This window comes from Eschrichtius robustus, chromosome 21, assembly GCF_028021215.1.
Source record: "Eschrichtius robustus isolate mEscRob2 chromosome 21, mEscRob2.pri, whole genome shotgun sequence".
Classification (NCBI taxonomy): domain Eukaryota; kingdom Metazoa; phylum Chordata; class Mammalia; order Artiodactyla; family Eschrichtiidae; genus Eschrichtius; species Eschrichtius robustus.
In genome coordinates, this window is record NC_090844.1 from 17,824,998 (window position 1) to 17,844,729 (window position 19,732).

General features: G+C 42.1%; 1 protein-coding gene across 1 annotated transcript in view; it reads left to right on the forward strand.

Annotated features, from left to right (window-relative positions):
• The window catches only part of MTUS1 (microtubule associated scaffold protein 1), a 157,357-nt gene extending 138,062 nt beyond the window's left edge, over positions 1 to 19,295 (forward strand). The window contains 8 exon segments of the mRNA XM_068532323.1: positions 9,517 to 9,731; positions 11,123 to 11,228; positions 12,662 to 12,735; positions 12,899 to 12,994; positions 15,709 to 15,825; positions 18,362 to 18,459; positions 19,024 to 19,221; positions 19,223 to 19,295. Of these exon segments, the coding sequence (XP_068388424.1) occupies positions 9,517 to 9,731; positions 11,123 to 11,228; positions 12,662 to 12,735; positions 12,899 to 12,994; positions 15,709 to 15,825; positions 18,362 to 18,459; positions 19,024 to 19,221; positions 19,223 to 19,280 (962 nt within the window). The 3' untranslated portion in view covers positions 19,281 to 19,295.
• The last annotated feature ends 437 nt before the right edge of the window (positions 19,296 to 19,732 follow it).

The following is a 19,732-nucleotide window of genomic DNA, read 5'->3' on the forward strand; positions in this document are numbered from 1 at the left end:
ATTTATTGAGTGCCTACTGTTTCCTAACATCAGTGTTCATCTCTAAGTCTACTGGTTTGCATTGTGTAGGAAGGGAGGGAGGGAGGGAGGGAAGAATTGAGGCTTAAAAGTTATGTAACTTTCTTAAGGTCAATAGGCTAGAAAAGCAAAGCACCTGGATAAAAACCTAGGATGGCCAGACCACCAAACTCCTGTTAATTACAAAAAAAAAAAAAAAGAAACCATGGTGAAACTGTTGGAAAGATGGGGGAATCATTTGATATAAACACTAGTTTGCATTGATAACTACTTTTGGGATCTTTTTATTCAAGTCAAGAGTTCAAGAAGTATTATTAGATTAAAATATCTTGTTATTATGTACTCGGAAAAAGTGACTTGGCTCTGCCTAAAGCGGCGTACACATTGTCTAATCAACACTTGACTGTGTCTGTGAACTAACCTCCCTTCACACCTTTATGGAATGTGTTAATTCTTTCACTAGTTTTGTGTACAGTTGTGGTTTAACAAGGTTGTATATTTAGAGTAATTTTAAAACTCTTTACAGTTAAGCCACTTTTGAGTTGCAGAATTCCAGAAGTGATTTTTGAAGTGGGCTTTAATGAAAAATCTATTAATATGTAATGAATACCAACCGTATGCCAAAACAATTCTTCATCTCACTGAGTTGATTGAAGATGGAGTTGATTCCGTCTTAAACTTGGCTTGTTCTTTTTCTATCCTTGCCTGTCTGTCCTAAATTTAGACTTTGGCTGGCTGTCTCTATAAGTGAAAGGTTGGGTTCTTTCACCTGTACAGATGCACAATATTACCAAGCGTGTCTGTTCTGAAAGCCTGTTGAGTCTTCTTCCTTGTCCTGGTCTTTTTCCTCACTTGTCCGTGTCCACTTTTGATATGTTCGGTTTTTCCTGATTTAATGTAATTTGTCTAGAACGGTGGTTCTCAGACTTCACTGTGTAATAAAGTAGGCCAGATTAAAGCTGCAGATCCCCGGTTCTGACTCGGGTGGCTTGGGATGGAGGAGTCCACTCGTAATGATCATCCAGGTGACTCGGATGCAGGTGCTGCCTGGGCCACACTTCAGCAGCACACTAGCTGTCCAGAATGTTGTTCATTTAATGTAAAAAATACATGTAAGACTTAAGTGAGCAGAGTAAGAGAATAATACCAAATAGCTCTAACTGAACTGAGTCCATTCTTGTACATAGGCATCCAAATCATAGGCATACCAGTAACTTTGGGTTTTTTTTGTTGTTTGTTTTGTTTTTTATAAATCCCAGGTGGGTTTTTTAAAATTAATTCATTAATCTGGTTGCATCAGGTCTTAGTTGCAGCTCTAGGGCTCCTTAGTTGTGGCTCACCGGCTCCTTAGTTGCAGCTTGCCGGCTCCTTAGTTGTGGCATGCAAACTCTTGTGGCATGCAAACTCTTGCGGCATGCGTGTGGGATCTAGTTCCTGGGCGGATCAAACTGGGGCCCCCTGCATTGGGAGCGTGGAGTCTTAACCGCTGCACCACCAGGGAGGTCCCTGCCTACCAGTAACTTTGACCTGCCCTTTTGAACCTTGCCCCCTAAAAATGAATCATCAGGGAGGAGACACAGAATAGTATCAGACTCACCTGTTCATTAATATTAAATTTATTCTTTTGATTGAAATGTGATTTCCTTAAAGTCTTAACTTGCTTTCCTCAGGCCTGAAGCTTAGAACATTTATGCCGGTTATTCAGCCAGGCTTTTGACTCAGATCCACTTTCCAGCCTAAGTGTTTTGATTGGTCCATGGAACGTTTGCTGTTGTGACTATGAGAGCATCTGTTTTGCAGCATGTTGTTGGCCAGTGACTAAGCTGAAAAACAGCAAAGCCTTTGCAGACTTTTATTGGCAGGGAGAACCCGGGGCTCTGTGGAGGCCCAGCTGGCACCTTTGTACTAAGATCTGTGACTGGACCAGACCGTCATCCCGCATGTGAATAAGATTTCATCAGGACTAATCAGTGTAGGGAGAAAAAAGGTCATTCTTTTACCTGCCTTACTTTGCAGTCTCTCTAGCTTGCACAAGAGAATTAAGCCCTATTATTCTGAGGCGTCCATTGTATGAATGCATGAACTTCTCTCTTAATGCATCTCAAGTTGAGAAAACAGCCACTCGGATCCGGTTCCGTGTTCTGTGCTATAGAACCTGCACTGAAAAGGGCTGAGCGGATTGAGTTCTAGACCCAGTTCTGCCACGTCCGTTCCCTCTGTAGTCTAGTAAAGTGAGATTTAAGATAATAGCTATGTCATTAACTCAAGACATGACTATATTCTATTACATGGAATAATAAATATGAGAGCACTTTGTAAAGTATGAACTGAGTTTTAAAGGGAAGGTGGTATTATTTATGGGAGAATGGATTTGACGGTGCTGGAGGTTTGTGAAAGTAAATTCCTAGTAAGTTGTGATTAGTGGAAGGCTTTTGAAATCAGTTCTTGTCAATTCATATAATGCCCAAGAGCAATCTGAAAGCTATTTGTAGCTAATTTCGAAATTCAGAAAGAGACCTTTGTCTCTCTCGCATGTCTGCCAAATTTCTTGGTCTTGTGAAAAAGCAGTACCTTTGGGGAGCAAAACCTGGGGCTTTTCTGAGTAGATGATCATTCCACAGAGAGTCTGTGAAGACTCACTCTACATAATAGAGCACTCTTTCACTTTATCCTCACCAAACTGTAAGGTTAGCAGAGCAGGTGGTATTTAGTCCTACCTGGCGTATCAGGAAACTGATCTGCAGAAGTTGGAAATGCTTGTTGTTGATAGTCTAGGTCCCTGCCCTTCTGTCGTTCTTTGGGCACCAGCCTCTCCACAAAGTAGCATTTTACTTTTTAAAAAGGGCTTCTTGGTTACTTTGTTCAGGTATATTATCTCCAATTTGAAGCAGATTAGACCCCAGTTTAAGAGAGTAACCAACATGGTCTCTTGCCCTGGAAGTGTGTCACCAGCAGATTTCCCTTCAGAGAATAATACTATGAAATAATCGTGCTACTATGATAGAAGGTTATGTCCCCATTTATGGTTCTGGGGCTGGGGTACAAGAGAAGTAACGTAAGATAGATATTTGTTTCCCCTTCCTTTTTATACACAGGTGGCAGAGTATTATACATGCTGTTCTGCACCTTGTTTTCTGCTTAGCATTTCTTAAAGATCAATACACAAAGAACTTCCTCAATATTTTTTTAAACAGCTGTAAAATTATTTTTTGGAAACTATTCCATTATATAGATATACCATAATTAATTTAACCAGTTTCTTCATGGTGGACATTCGGCTGTTTGTAATGTTTTGCTCTTACAAAAAATGCTCTAGTGAATAGCTTCGTATGTCCCTCATTTTATATGTGTGGGAGTATGTCCCACACATATATTCTTAACAGTGGAATTTCTGGGTCAGAGGAGTATGCAGAGAAAATGTCAGACAAACCCAAATTGAGGGACATTCTGTAAAATGCCTGACTTCAAAATTGTCAAGATGGTGAAAAGCAAGGAAAGACACATTCACAGATTAGAGAAGACGAAGGAAATTTGATGAGTAAATGCAGGTCGCTATCTTGGGTTGGAGCCTAGAACAGAAAGAAAGTTAAAGTTAAAGTTAGGGGAAACTGGGAGAGAGGTATCCAGGAACTATTCTATCCTTACGAGTTTTATGAAAATCTAAAATTATTCTAAAAAAGTTTATTCTTAAAAAAAGGGGGGCATTAGTAGAAAAACTGGTGAAATTGGAATAAAGTCTGTAGTAGAGTTAATAGTATTGCTTCAATGTTAAAACCTTCGTATTGACAAATGTCCTGGCTTTACATAACATGGTAACATCCGGGGAACCTAGGTGAAGGGTATACGGGAGCTCTTGGTACTGTCTCTTTGTACCTTTTCTATCAATCTAAAATTATTCCATAATTATAAGTTGTTTTTTTAAAAAGCATGTCTGCCCTGAGAAGTGTGTGCTGTTAAAGGAAGGAGTGGAGAGGTGCCCAGAAATAAAAGCAGGTGAGGTGGCCAGAGAGAGAGACTGAGAGAGACCCAGAGGAGGCAGGAGAGGCTGGACCAGACACCTCATTGCCCTCCTGGATGGTGCGGAGAAGGGAACCCTGCTCAAGGAAGGGCTGGCACCCACAGCAGGCCTGCTGGAAGCGTCTAGGGAGAGTGTGGGTGTACAGCTGGGGAATGAAGTCATCTTGCTTTCCTGTTTGTCTCTTCTTTCGGTCACGAACTCTTGTGTGGCATCGTGAAACTTTGCATGATCTTCTGAGTGACCTTACCTCCCTAGTTTTCTTTTTCTTTTTTCTCTTTTCATATTTTATGTCCAATTTAGATAAAATTACCTAAAAGTTGGGGAAATTCTATTGCATATAATGTCAAGAACAGTAGTATTAGAAAGTGAAGCTTTGGGGTGGATGTGTACCCTATCCTCGTGTGTGTGTGTGTGTGTGTGTGTGTGTGTGTGTGTTTACCTTCTTTGAATACTAGACGAGCAGTGCATCTTTGTAACTGTCACATTGTGTCATGGACACCCCTCCCCCCCAAGCATGACTTTTAGGACTCTTCGGACACATCTGAAGGTGGACTTTGGCAAAGCTAGCAATAATAACAGTAACATTTGTTGCATACTTAACTCTGGTCAGGCACCGGCCAAGCGCTTCACATATATTCTATTTAATCCTGCAGGGAAGGCACTAATATTAGCACCATTTTAAAAATAAGGAAGTTCAGGCTTAGAAAGCTTAAGTCATTTGCTCAAATCACATAGCAGGTAAGTGGTGTGGCTGAGATTTGAACCTAAGTATTTAGCTCTATTCTGTTAAGACATTTATTTATGTTCCTGAGAATTAAAGTATTTCCAGTTGTCTCAATGATGAAACCTGCTACTCAGATATAAAAATTAAGAAAGCCGTGTATCGTTTCAAAAGAATACTAACAATTTAGGGCCATGGTTGTGTAATGTTTTTCATTGTAAACAGTACATTTATCAGTCACCAAAGGGAAATTGGTCTCCATGAGATGGAAATAACAAAAATCTGACCTCTTCCTCTTAGGAAAGGCCACCAGGACCAGTTAGGTAATGGCTGTACTTCACTCCTGGGGAAAACTGCTGAAGGACCCAGGACGAAGCCAGTTCTCTTCTCAAGGTTACATTTGATTCTGGCATTGGGCCTTCTGTAGATGTCATCCAAATAATCGAAAAGGAAAAATTTCAAGCATTTCACCACTTCTGAAATATTTTTCCCTTGCTTAGTTATCCATGTTTTAAATTGTCAGGGGAGTGTCCCTCTGTTTTTCCTGTTCTGTCCTTGGCCTCGAATTCTTCTAAGGCCTGGTTCATCTCAGGTTGAAATGTCAACTTCCAGCTTGTAATGTGGCCTTATGTTTTAGGGCTGATCTTGTAAATGAGTTGGTTTCTTTCTTTTGCTTCTTAATTCTGAAAACTCTGTTTCTCATTTTAATTAATAGATTGCTGGAGAGGACTTCTGCATTTTACCAATATGGGCACAAAAATGATAATCCATCAATTTTTCTGCAGGCAGTGGTCTCTTTGGTGTCCTTTATCACAGACATGCTTTTAAAAATTGCCCAATAGAATGATTAAAACAGCAAGGACAAAAGGACTACTTTGTACTCTGTGGATTTTGCATCTGTGCCCTAACTTCATGAAAACAGTATCGCCCAACACTGTGCGAAAACTCCTTGCTTAGTCCGAATTCTGAAAGATTCGTGTTTGATTTTGGCTGTCTTGGGTGTTTGATTAATTGACTGAGAGTGAGTGGAATTCTGGAGAATAAGCAAGGAAGAGACAAAACTGAGAACAGGAGTAAGAGCCCAGGTGGCATAGAAATCGCTCCTAAATTGAAATAAGTACAAGGAAAAGTCCAGGACTGCAGCCCCGGGCTGGCGTCCCTGATTCTCCCCACGAGTGTGTCCAGCCAACAGGGGTACTGAGAACCCTTGATACAGCGTTGACATGTGTGTCCCTTAGAAAAGTATTTCATGCGTCTTTATGCCAGATAAGTGCTTCCCCAGGAGCCCAGGCCCGTTAACTCAACGTAGAGCCATTTGTGTGAGGGATCACTTCAGCCCAGCTGTTCCTGCACAGCTGCAGGCTGATGTCACCACCTGGGGCCGGGCCTGCCCTGGGACTGTTGTCCTAACAGCAGTAACCACCGCTCCCCCGTCCGACCCATTTTTTTTTTCCCTGTACCCTTCCTTCCCTCCTGTCCTCCCTTTACCTCCGCACAGTGGCCAACAAAATCAAACACTATTTAAGCTTCTTTAAAAAAAAAAATAAAGAGGAAACACCTTGTCCGGCCGCCAATGTGAGAGGATTTCCATCTATCCTTTTTGATTTGAAAGTTATACAGTTACCCATTCAGACTGACAGTCTTTGATTACAAGAAGATGTGTTGAAATCCGGCAGGTGTAGCATACTGCTAACTTCCACACGGAAGCTCTTCTAGTTTTTGGTTCACTTAGACATTTTATCTCAAATATGAGCATTCAGATGAGCTAGAATTTTTTGTTTGTTTTGTTTTTTACTTTGCTGTTATCTGAAATCCTGAGGGAATTAAGTCAGAAACCTGTGTGAAATCAAGATTTCTCTGACTAGAAAAGCTATTTTGATTCCTTTATTGACTGCTCGCAAATAGTTTTCTACTGCCTTCTTTCATATAGAGCTGTAACATGGAATTCACACAAGGAGGCTTGTGGCCCTATAATTTTATTTGTATTATTTTGGAAAGGCAGTGGAAGCGAATACGTTTACTTCTTTGGCTAACATTTGCCTTCGTGAATCACTGTTTCCTCCTTTGATAAATAAGTAGTGATATGAGGAGGGTATTCTGTAGCAATCGGCCTGGCCATCATCTTTTAATAAATTCTTTTAAAGAAAAAAATAACTTCCCAAACAGAGTCCCAAAGGCCTGAGCTGTCGGTGATGTTGATGATCTCTATAATCTCGCCTACATCTGCCTTGTTGAGTCTTCTCCCCAACTTTTCTGCCTTGGGAATGTTCTAGTTCCCAAGGTGCACTGTGCCGGCTCCCCATTGCTCATCGTGGAATACAGTTCTTACCCTCGATATCAGGGTAGTAGTTCTTGCTTTGTTTTTGCCTTTACTGTTAGTTCAGTAAACATTTGTGGGTTTATTTGAATTTTAAGGGTTCTCTTTAGCAGACACTATGCTTGTCATTATTTCAATATGACTTATTTTACTTCTGAAGGAATACTGATATGGGACAAGTGTGGGCTGGTATTTCTACTGCCATGTGGCATATTCCCAAGAAAACAAGTCTACGTCATTGCCCGAAATTCATCCCAGGAGCCAGCCAATTTCCCACTACTTAGGTCAGAATAATCATTGATCTAAACTATCCTCTTCTCCTCCCTAAAACAATCTTTTTCCTTCCACTACTCCAGAAATACATATTCCTTACCAAACGAGACATAAGGATTACTTTATAATAAACAGACTTACCAGTACCCATTTTGCATGAATCCATGGGCACTCTGGGGTGTTGAGAACATGCATCCTCCTTACAGACAGAGTAGCACTCCTTTCCCCCATATCTAACATCAGTACAGGAAGGCTGCAAAAGTCCAAAGTCAGGCTTCCCAAGAAATGATAGAGCTCTTTCAGGATTTTAAAAAAATTTTTATTGGCATATAGTTGATTTACAATGTTGTGTTAGTTTCCGGTGTACAGCAGAGTGAATCAGTTATATATATACATATATCCACTCTTTTTTAGATTATTTTCCCATGTAGGCCATTCCAGAGTATTGAGTAGAGTCCCCTGTGCTATACAGCAGGTTCTTATTAGTTATCTATTTTACATATAGTAGTGTGTATATGTCAGTCCCAATCTCCCAATTTATCCTTCCCCCACCATCCCGATAACCATAGATTTTTTTTCTACATCTGTGACTCTACTTCTGTTTTGTAAGTTCATTTGTACCCATTTTCTTTTTAACATTCCACATATAAGCGATATCATATGATATTTATCTTTCTGTGTCTGACTTACTTCACTCAGTATGACAATCTCTAGGTCCATCCATGTTGCTGCAGATGGCATTATGTCATTCTTTCTTATTGCTGAGTAATATTCCATTGTATATATGTACCACATCTTCTTTATCCATTCCTCTGTTGATGGACACTTAGGTTGCTTCCATGTCTTGGCTATTGTAAATAGTGCTGCAGTGAACATTGGGGTGCATGTATCTTTTTGAATGGTGGTTTTCTCCAGGTATATGCCCAGGAGTGGGGTTACTGGGTCATATGGTAGTTCTATATTTAGTTGGTTTTTTTTTAATTATTTATTTTATTTTTGGCTGCCTTGGGTCTTCGTTGCTGCGTGTGGGCTTTCTTTAGTTGTGGTGAGCGGGGGCTACTCTTTGTTGCGCTGCGCGTGCTTCTCATTGCAGTGGCTTCTCTTGTGGCAGAGACTGGGCTGTAGGCGCATGGGCTTCAGTAGTTGCTCAGTAGTTGTGGCTTACGGGCTCTAGAGCGCAAGCTCAGTAGTTGTGGCTCACAGGCTTAGTTGCTCCAAAGCATGTGGGATCTTCCCGGACCAGGGCTCAAACCCGTGTCCCCTGCATTGGCAGGTGGATTCTTAACCACTGCGCCACCAGGGAAGTCCCCTTCCGCCCATTTTTTGATTGGGTTATTTGGGTACTTTTGATATTGAGCTGCATGAGCTGTTTGTATATTTTGGAGATTAATCCCTTGTCGGTTGCTTCATTTGCATATATTTTGTCCCATTTCTTTCAGGATTTATTATAGTGTGTGTGGGTATGTGTTTATGTGCAAGTTCTGCAAGGTATTGTTAGTACTTCTGTTTTTGGTAGTGGTACTGAAGAGTTAGGATGCTCTGATTTTATGTTTATCAAATTACTTTGCCTTTTAAAAATGTTAACCTTTCAATATATTTACATTATATTGTAGCTTCTCAATGTACTTTTCCTAAAGTTTTTATGTTCTGGTGATTTGTGTTCAATATATTCTAGTGTTTTGTTTTTATTACTGTATTTTTGAAGTAACGAGTCTAAATTCGCTTCAACTGCGTACAAGCTTAAAGTCTATTTATTGCTTCTCTCTGGTCTTACCTGTTCCTTCTACATCTCAGCTGCCTCCTCTAGTGGCTGGCCCGCCTTAGAGATGCCTCGGCCAATCAGAGCTTCCTCTCGTTACAGCCCCTGCACTGATTGGTCACCATGTGAAAGGGTGCTCTTCACTTGGGAACCTGGCTCTGCTCAAGGACTTCTCTTACTGCTTGATAGACAATTGGCTTTTTGCTGTCAGAGACCATTTCCTCTCATTCCCTTTTATCGTTCACCTCTATACTATTATGTTTGAAAATCTGGTCCTAAGAGAATCGAGTACTCTGAGAGCCCTGTGTTTATGCTTCCAGAGTCATCACATCTGTGTGTGAATGTTATGAATTTAGGACATTTAGCAGGTTAAGTGTCATTTTCCCTTTTCTTTTTCCATCTCTTTTCAGTCACTGCTTCAACCACCTGTGAGAAGTTAGAAAAAGCCAGGAATGAGTTGCAAATAGCTTATGAAGGATTTGTCCAGAAGCTAAACCAGCAGCACCAGACTGATATAACAGAGCTGGAGAATCGGCTTAAAGAATTTTACACCGGGGAGTGTGAAAAGCTTCAGAATATCTACATCGAAGAAGCAGAGAAGTACAAAACTCAGTTACAGGAGCAGGTCTGTGCTTTCAGAACCTGAGCATGTGCTTGGCCATGGCTATTAATTTGAATTCTAACTGTTGTCTGATGATGGCCTTCCTTTGATGACCTTCTCTTTGTTGGACATCCCTTGATGAACTTCTTTAAAATTTAAATAAATGAAAAGTTTAAATTAAATTTTTTATGATCAAAGCAATGTACGTACGTTGAGCGAAAGATCAGAAGAAAAAAAGATAAAATTTAAAACCCTTTAAAAAAATTTTTTTAATTGAAGTATAGCTGTACAAGATTATATGTTACAGGTGTATGATATAGTGATTCACAGTTTTTAAAGATTATAACTCTATTTATAGTTATTATAAAATATTGGCTGTGCTCCCCATGTTGTACAATATCCTTGTAGCTTGTTTTATACCTAATAGTTTGTACCTCTTACTCCTCTACCCCTATCTTGCCCCTCCCCCTTCCCTCTCCACACTGGTAACCACTAGTTTGTTCTCTATATCTGTGAGTCTGCTTCTTTTTTATGTTCACTGGTTTGTTGTATTTTTTAAATTCCACGTATAAGTGATATCATACAGTATTTGTCTTTCTCTGTCTTATTTCACTTAGCATAATGGCTCTCCAAGTCTATCCATTTTGCTGCAAATGGAAAATGTCATTCTTTTTTATGGCTGAGTAGTGGTCCATATATATATAGTGTATCACATTTTCTTTATCCGTTCATCTGTTGATGGACATTTAGGTTGCTTCCATATGTTGACAATTACAAATAATGCTATGAACATTGGGGTGCATGTATCTTTTCAAATTAGCGTTTTTGTTTCTTTTCGGGTATACTTTAAAAAATAAAATAAAACATCCCTTTATCCTACTACCTAGAAATAATCCCTTTGCAAACATTCTGGTGCTGCTAAAACATTGGCTTGCATTTCTTCTTCTTTTTGAAAATGGCTCTTGTTTAATAACTCGTATTTTTCACTTAATAGTATATCCTAAACCTCTCTTTAATTTCCTTGTTCCCATTTAAAATCAGTTTTTCATTTAGCTGATATTTACACAGCGCCGACTATATGCCAGGCATGTGCTAGGGACCGAGAATATAGAGGCCAGCATGACAGGCGTAGAGCTTGTATGGTCCCGTCACCGTGGAACGTATCCTCGTTCCGTATGGTGGACTCAGCCCTTTCCATCCATGAACCCTGGAGAGCTGCGTGTCGTGTTCCTGAGGCAGGGTGGAGTGGGGCATGGGGGCTGGCAAACCCCAATGGGTTGTTCTTTACGTGTGTCCGGTAGGCCTTCGACTTGAATGCAGGCTCAGGTGTCGGATTTCCTAATGCTGCTGCTTGTTATTCACCTTAGGACTTTTTACTGGTAAACTATTGTCTTGTTTTGGTTTTTTTCTTATAGTTTGACAACTTAAGTGCTGCCCATGAAACCTCAAAGTTGGAAATTGAAGCAAGCCACTCAGAGAAAATAGACTTGCTGAAGAAGGCCTATGAAACCTCCCTTTCAGGCAAGAATGCTTTTTTCTATTGAAGTAGAATAAGAGCTAGTGGAACAGCGTGATATGTTTTAAAACGGAAAAGATTCATAACTTTCCCCTCTGGAGAATACCCTGTGGTATTCAGTTTGGAGTGTTTTTTGGTTTCTTTTCGCATTGTTCATTGTGAGGAGATCCCCTTTCCCCTAAGGATGCAAATAATAGTTTGTTACAAATGCCAGCCTTTTAGGAAATATAGTTTTGTTTTGGTTTTTTTTAATGTATTTTTTGGCTGTGTTGGGTCTTCGTTGCTGCACGTGGGCTTTCTCTAGTTGTGGTGAGCAGGGGCTACTCTTTGTTGCAGCGTGCGGGCTTCTCATTGCGGTGGCTTCTCTTGTTGCGGAGCACGGGCTCTAGGTACACGGGCTTCAGTAGTTGTGGCACGTGGGCTCAGTAGTTGTGGCTCGCGGGCTCTAGAGCACAGGCTCAGTAGTTGTGGCGCACGGGCTCAGTTGCTCCGTGGCATGTGGGATCTTCCCGGACCAGGGCTTGAACCCGTGTCCCCCTGCACTGGCAGGCAGATTCTTAACCATTGTGCCACCAGGGAAGTCCCCCTTTTAGGAAATAGAATGAACTTTTAAGGAACTTTAAGGCCCTTCTGGTAATAGTTGTGCTTGACCACTTCAGATCCTGGGAAGTTGAAAGTGTCAGTTTATATCCTGACCATGGTGAAGGATCCGTGCCAGGCACTTCTGCATACCAGCACTGCTGTGAAATGTAGATGGCATTTGTTGAATAAAAAGATGTGTTTTATTATTTCATCATGATTGGAAGGGTTGAAATAAAAGAATAAGAAGCCATTTTTTTACAGAAGATAAGTGCCCATGTAGCTGAAGTTGTTACACCGAACCCATTGCATCTACAGAGAAACATATGGACATGTGGTGAGAACTGACCCTGTGAACTTTGTCAAGGGCCTTCTCATCAGAAAAACAGACTTGTTGTGTGAGGTCAGAGATGAGAACATGTAAAAGTGACTGGCCCAGGGTAGATGTTGGGTAAACGTTGTTTTTCTTCCTTCCTGCTGGAGATGGGTTTAATTTGAGACTTCTGATGGTTCGTGAAGGGCAACTGGAACAGAGCACAGAGCCTTCTGCCCAGGAGTCTGAAGGCCAGTGTCTGACCGCCTCCATCCCCATTCCCCCCAGGCGTGCTCTTTGTTCCCTGAGGTCTTTTGGCCTCTCTGGGCCTCTATGTTCTCATTCATGAAATGGGAATTATCTGCCCTACTCACCTCATGGGCTAATTTGAGAACAAGTAGTTTAATTTGTACAAAAGTACCATACAAATATAAAGTAACGTAGGCTCAGTGCCTCATAATCAACTGTTGAATCCATGTGCTTTAATGACTGTAGAATACAGTGATCTTGTTGGATGTTATTGACTCAAAAAAATATCACTTCCAGAGATCAAGAAAAGCCATGAAATGGAAAAGAAGTCACTTGAGGATTTGCTTTACGAGAAGCAGGAATCACTAGAGGTAGGTAAATCTCAATCACCACCACCCCTCCTGCCCACCCCCCCCATCATCATTCTCGAGGCTTGTGTGGTTTTGGTATTTTGGTACGTTTCTGTGCACATTTGCAATGTTTCTGGTGCCCGATTGTTTACTTATGTTCCACATTTCACTGTTTGTGTTTTAGAAACAAATCAATGGTTTGAAGAGTGAAAATGACACTTTAAATGAAAAGTTGAAATCAGAAGAACAAAAAAGAATATCAAGAGAGAAAGCAAATTTAGTAAGTTGTGTATGCTCCCCCATCACTAATGAATTTTTCTTCTGCTTAGCTGTCTTTTAGAGTCAGTTAAGTGTTCAGCAGCTAGAGAAATAGTATGGGTTTGGAATCTTTTTCATATCTTGCAGTATGATTTTTAAACCATATAAAGTGGCTGCTACTGGTGTCTTTTTTTTTTAATTCTAAAAACTGACATAACAGCTGAAATCCAATATATTGCAAGTGATCTAAGCTAATACCTACAGGAAGACAGGAAAACTATCAATTAGGGTCAAGGTTTTATGTAAAGACTTCATTTTTTAATTAACTTGCTATATTGAGATATAATTTACATACCACGATATTCACCCTTGTAAAATATACAATTCAGCAGTTCACAGGTTATACCTTGGTCACCAGGATCTAATTACAGAACACTTTTATCACCTCCCCCCCCAAAAAACACCCTGCACCCTTTAGCGGTCATTCCCCATTTCCCACCCCCCCCCCCCCCCAAACTCCCTAACCCTACGGGATCACCAGTCTCCTTTCTGTTTCTATCCATGTACCTGTTCTAGAGATTTCATTGACATGAAATTGTGCTATATGCGGCTTTTTGTGTCAGCTTCTTTCCCTCAGCTTATGTTCTCAAGTTTCGTGCATATTGTAGCAGGTACAGACATTTCATTCCTTTTTATGGCTGAACAATATTTCATTGTATGAATAATCCTCACTTTTTAAAAACCTTGTTTATTTTTGGCTGTGTTGGGTCTTCGTTGCTGTGCATGGGCTTTCTCTAGCTGCGGCGAGCGGGGGCTACTCTTCGTTGTGGTGCGCGGCCTTCTCGTTGCGGAGCACGGGCTCTAGGCGTGCAGGCTTCAGTAGTTGTGGGCTTCAGTAGTTGTGGTGCACGGGCTTAGTTGCTCCACGGCATGTGGGATCTTCCCGGACCAGGGCTCGAACCTGTGTCCCCTGCATTGGAAGGCGGATTCTTAACCACTGTGCCGCCAGGGAAGTCCAGTCCTCACTTTGGAAAACGACAAATTTCTCTGGTAAACTCAACTTTCTCTTGCAACTTGTATCCTTACTCCTCTGCATCCCCCCAACTTTTTTTGGCGGGGGGATGGGGGCTGCTTCTGTCTTTTCATTCCATGTATTTGTGTCTGGGGCTGCAGAAGCAGAGCTTTTGTGCCATTTAAGACCTGTCGCAACTCTCGAAGTACCTGGGTCCCTCAGTGAGCTCTTTTGCTGATATGTCATTGAGAGACCCTCTAGACATTTGAATGCAATTGGATGAGGTCCTATTCAATGAAATTTCAAAGCTATTTATTCTGGAAGATTCTTAGAAAAATTCGATTGCAAAAGAAATCTATAGACTTCACATGCAGGGTGTAAATCTTGGGTTCAGGGAAAGCTTTTAAAGAGCTTCCTGATCCTGCAGAAGCTCCTGAAAAAGTTCAGAAGGGAAACAGGTTGAGGAAAGCAGGACTGTCTCTTGCCTTACCCCACCTAAGCCTGCCCAGGTTGTGGGAAAAGAGCGTGTATGAGAGTGAGGGAGAAAGGGCCAGGTGGGCAGAGAAGTAGGAAAAGGTGCAGTGGGAGCGAGGCTGCATGCGCTCTGACTTTAAAAATCAGCAAGATGGGATTTGCTCTCTTTATGGTTTAAAAAAATCATATGTAAAAGGATCACAGTATATGAAATGTAGAAAGTTTTTGGAAGAGCCCTGGAGTTGAGGATCGGGGGTTGGTCGCCACCCCAGCACTTTCGGGCCCTGAGCAGGTAGGTCGCTTGAGCTGTGGAATTCTGTCTCCTTCTGCGAAGTGAGGGGTTTAAGTGATCCCCCAAGGGCACCTTCCCTGATTCTCCCTGAGGGTTGCTCCAGAGCGTTAACCACTGTCTGGGAGGATAGTTTTGATGATCAACCCCACTGACTCTTGTCTGAGAAATTCCCTCGCTGAACCCCAGATCAATAGATTTTGTGCCTTTAGCTTGTGTCATGCATTTTGGAAGGTTCACTTGAATTTCAGTAATTAAAGCAAGGAGTTGGGGAATCCACCCTGGTCTCGTGCTCTCAGAGGATGATCTCCCCTTACATAGTGTTTATCTTGCATAGACTTTTCGTAGTGCACGTGCTCTGTGCCATGGAGGTGTTCGGGTGTCACAAAATGATGGGGTGTTAATCCTGCTCTAGGAGTATGGCCGGGCCAACCTTGTCCCATCGTAGCGAACGTCCAAAAGACTCAGCACGTGATTGCCATTCCTCTTGTTTTCCAGAGAGCCCAGTAAACGCACTGCCCGTTCATTCCTCATGAGTTACTGACTTTGGATAGAGAGAACTATTGTTCCCTTTCTCCCCCCAGACACCTGTCCAAGACTTGGAATTGCGTACTCTCTAGCCAGAGTTCTGTTTTGTATTGTAAACTGTGGTTTTTATCTTACTTCCAATAAAATATTTGGTGCTACCAATGTTTTTTCCATATTAAGTTCCTGATAAGTCAGTGAAATGTTTGTTTTCAAATGTGAAATGTTTTATTTCATTCTTAAGACCAAAGACTTTGAAGTTAAAAATATCTTAACCCTTCTTTTCACCTTTCTTTGAAACTGCTGTAAGAAGGTTGATGTCTCTTGCTACTTGTTTAATTTCTAAATCTAATCAAATGTCTTTATATTAAGAGTTTGAACCATGTGATTGTGTTAAATGATCAGTCACAGCCATATTCTGCTGTGTGTTTTCCAGAAAAACCCTCAGATCATGTATCTGGAGCAAGAGTTAGAAAGCCTGAAAGCTGTTTTAGAGATCAAGAATGAGAAGCTGCACCAACAGGACATCAAGTTAATGAAAATGGAGAAGCTGGTACATTTCATTCAGAACCTTAAACGGGGTAATACCTGAGGCACAGGAACCGGCCTCTGAACTAGACCTGTGGAATTGTCTTAATTGCTATTTAAAGATAGGAAACATAGGAGAGGTAGAAGAGGTTAAACTTTCTTTTCCATGTCAGCTTAAGGCTTATTCATTGCTACCTTCTAGAACATTCTTTTCAAGGAACGTGTAAGGTAGCATTCAGTGTTTGGAAAAATGACAGCAGGCAAGTGTCTCCCGTTTCAGTGGTCTGGGAATATCCACCTGCGTAAGAAGAATTTTTAAATAATGTAAAAGCTGTCCTTTAATATACCACCACCTCTGGGTGGGTTTCTTTTGCTCAAAACTGTTGAGTACATAAATTAATTCCATCAGAGCAATTGAATCTTGCTATCTAAATTCTTCATCTTGCTTCGTGTGAATTAGACTGTGATAAAAGAATTGCCCTTTTATGAAATTAATCCGGTTGTACAAGTAGCCAGCACTATGCACAATATGAATAAAGTTTAGTTTGCGGCCTCTAGGACAGAACTGACGTTAGCAGACGTTAGCATGTGACGAGTCCATCCAGGACTGCGTGTGTGAGCAGCGAGCCCAGTGCTGTGTGAGCCTTGGTCCAGCCCTGGAACACGACTGCTGAGAGCCAGGAGTCTAGCCAAGCCTGCAGGGTTTGCCGCGGCAGCACAGGTGTTCCCAGCCACTGCTGTACTTTGTGCACCACTTGTGACTGTGCCAGGCCCCTCGCACTGCTTGTCCATTCTCCCCCTAATTCTGGGCAACTCAGGGTTGAGTAAGTACCTCAATTCAAACCCAAACCAGCCCTGGACAGTAGGGGGGCATGGAAGTCACTCATCATTAGTTTGTTTGTTTGGGTTTTGGTGTTTGGTTTTCTTCTAGAGACTATTACCTATCAAGGGAGGTAAGAGCTAAGCCCCCATGTGGATAGATGGGCACTTTGAATGACCAGGTAGTTTTGTTTTTGTAAAGGAGGGAAAGGACTCATGGTCTATTAATGGGCCCAACCTAGTATATACACCAGTTCCTGCCAAAGGTCATCCTGTTGTATCAGGTCTCATGACTGCCAACGTGGCCATCAACAGTGACTCAGATAATCCTGTTAATAATTGGTTGCCCCGTATGCCATGCACACATCAAAACTCTTCAAACCATCAGGTGCAGTAAGAACAGACTCTGCTGTAAAATTACTCATATGTCTTGACCTTTGTTGATGCACAAGTATTTCTGTCCCTTGCCATGCCCAAGAGATTAGTCAGCATGGCATGGTGTATATGCAGAAGAAGGGGTTAATACGGCGACAGGTAAACCCACTGTTACCTTATTTGTAAGCTCCAGGCCTTTGTTGAAAATAAGACACTTAGAAAGCAAGGAGGCTTTCTCAGTGTAAAAACTAGCTCTGCTGATAATTAGCTCTAAGAGCGAACTTCCAGGGCTAGTTTCCTCTCCAGTAAAATGAGGAATTGGATGAGATTAATATTTTAAGGCTAATTCCTACCCACAGTCTTTAATTCCAGATTTTCCCACCTCATGTTTTTATCTTGAATTCCTTTATACTTCCTGGAAATTCCAATGCCCCCTTTTTCTTACACGCTAGTCACATTTTTTTTTTTGGATATTTCACTTGGTTGGCTTGGCCTAAGCTTTTTCTGGATAATAAGATGTTAAGAACAGTAGGACTGCAAACTAAGAGCCAGAGTGACAGTAGCTTAGTCACGGGCAGCAGTGACAGGGACTTAGAATGAATTCTGACAGAGCTGTGCTGTTGCCTCCGAGCAAGTAATAAAATCTTACCTTTAGAAAGTAAGCAGGGATGTAACTGGCAATTCATCAACTGATTCAATGTCTTCTGGGCTTTTATCCTTCAATCTGTCAACTGATCAGTTTGAAAGTTTAGCCTGGGCAAGCCATAGGCAAACAAACGTATCTTTAGTTCGACTAAAGAGGAATGCTTTCTGTAGTGTCACTTGTTTATTTTAAGGCTCTATAGAGCTTTGTGGATTGCTTTATGTGGCCACTCGGAGGTAAACGCTGAAGAGTAACCGGGAGACCATGATTAAAGTCATATTAAACATTGCCACAAACTGAATTTTCATCAAACGTGGGATTCTTTTTTCCTTTCAGAATTTACCACAAGAAGCTGTAGTGCCTCTGATAAAGAAAACGGCCGCTAGGCAGCCAGTGTTTATCACCTTGAAACTGAAAGAGGCACAGCCCCCAGGGTTGCCAAAGGCAGGGCACCAATTCTTGGGAATTCTAAAACCATGTGAACTTGAACAAATCACTAACCCCCTGGGTTTGTCCATTTTCACGTGGCCTGGCAGACCTTTAAAAAGTAATATCCACGTGCTCTGTTTTGCTGCGCGTCAGTGTAGAGACAGTCAACATACTATTCAACTTTCCCGAATTAAGTCTCTCCAGTGTGTGCTGGTGTCAGAAAGGTACCTTAGGGAAATAAGGGGCTTTATGTAATCTATAATGTGTAAATGTTGGTCCTCTTGTTGACACCAAGGTGGACAACAACACAGCACTGGTGGACAAACTGAAGCGGTTCCAGCAGGAGAATGAAGAACTAAAAGCGCGGATGGACAAGCACATGGCAATTTCAAGGTAAGAGTAAAACTGTCCTATTTTCCCCGAGCTCCTCCCTTCCTCGAACATCGAGTGTTACTGTCTCACCACACTCCACCCATGCCCCTCCTGGAAATGCAACAGAAGCGGGTAGTTAATGAGGTTCTGATTTCTATCCGGAAAAATACGATTGTAGCATTTAGTGCCTTTACCACAGTGGCCTGGACCAAAGGCTGAGTCCTCAGCGGGCAAGCCTTCCCTTCCCTTCCCTTTCAGAGAAAGAGCACCACAAGACCAAAGAGGAAACAGACCAACACGAACGAGGCTCTTAAGACATGCAGCATAGCTGTGGGAGCGTCACTCACCCTACTATGAAATTGCCCCAAAGTGCAGCTTTCTCTTTGGCTCTAGGTCACACTTCCCGGGTTTCTCTGCCAGCCCAGTACCCACGCATAGTAGCTCCTTTTATTCCAAAGAGATCATTTGGGGCTCTCAAATTTAAAATAGTAAGATTTTTTTCAACCTTTAAAAAAAAAAGAAAAAAGCAATTCAGAGTCACAGGATTTCTGGCTTTTTTTTTTTTTTTTTTTTTTTGTCTTCCAGGCAACTTTCCACGGAGCAGGCTGTCTTGCAAGAGTCGCTGGAGAAGGAGTCCAAAGTCAACAAGCGCCTCTCCATGGAGAACGAGGAGCTGCTGTGGAAGCTGCACAACGGGGACCTGTGCAGCCCCAAGAGGTCCCCCACGTCACCCGCCATCCCCTTCCAGTCGCCGCGGAACTCCGGCTCCTTCCCCAGCCCCAGCATCTCACCCAGATGACCTTCCTGGGAGCTGGAGACAGACTGCGTTTCTGCAGTACTGACCCACCCACGATCGTGGCAGTGGGGGGCTGAAGCCACCTTCGCTGACACGCACAGCCTGCCCTAGAACTGGAAAGTCATGGCCCAAACCGGCCCCTTCCAGACAAGACCAGAACTCTGGAGGAAGGCTTCCGACTCGGTCCGGGAGACCCCCTCCCCCAGCGATGCCGTCGGAATGGATCTCCGTGGACGCTGTTGCACAAAGCACTTACGGAACGAGAAGATCTTGTTCGTTGCCTTTTTCACCTACGCGGAAAGGGGAAAACTCTCAGGGGCCTGTTAAGATGATAAAGATTTATATAACCTTTGTAACGTTCTTCACCACAGACACCTTCTTGTGATTTACATTTTGGTCTGACTGGGGATGTGTGAATGAAGTGGATGTAACCGAGTGTCACGTGTCTGATGCTGCCTCCTTTGCCGAGTCTGTCTGGAGATGTGCTAATCGAACAAT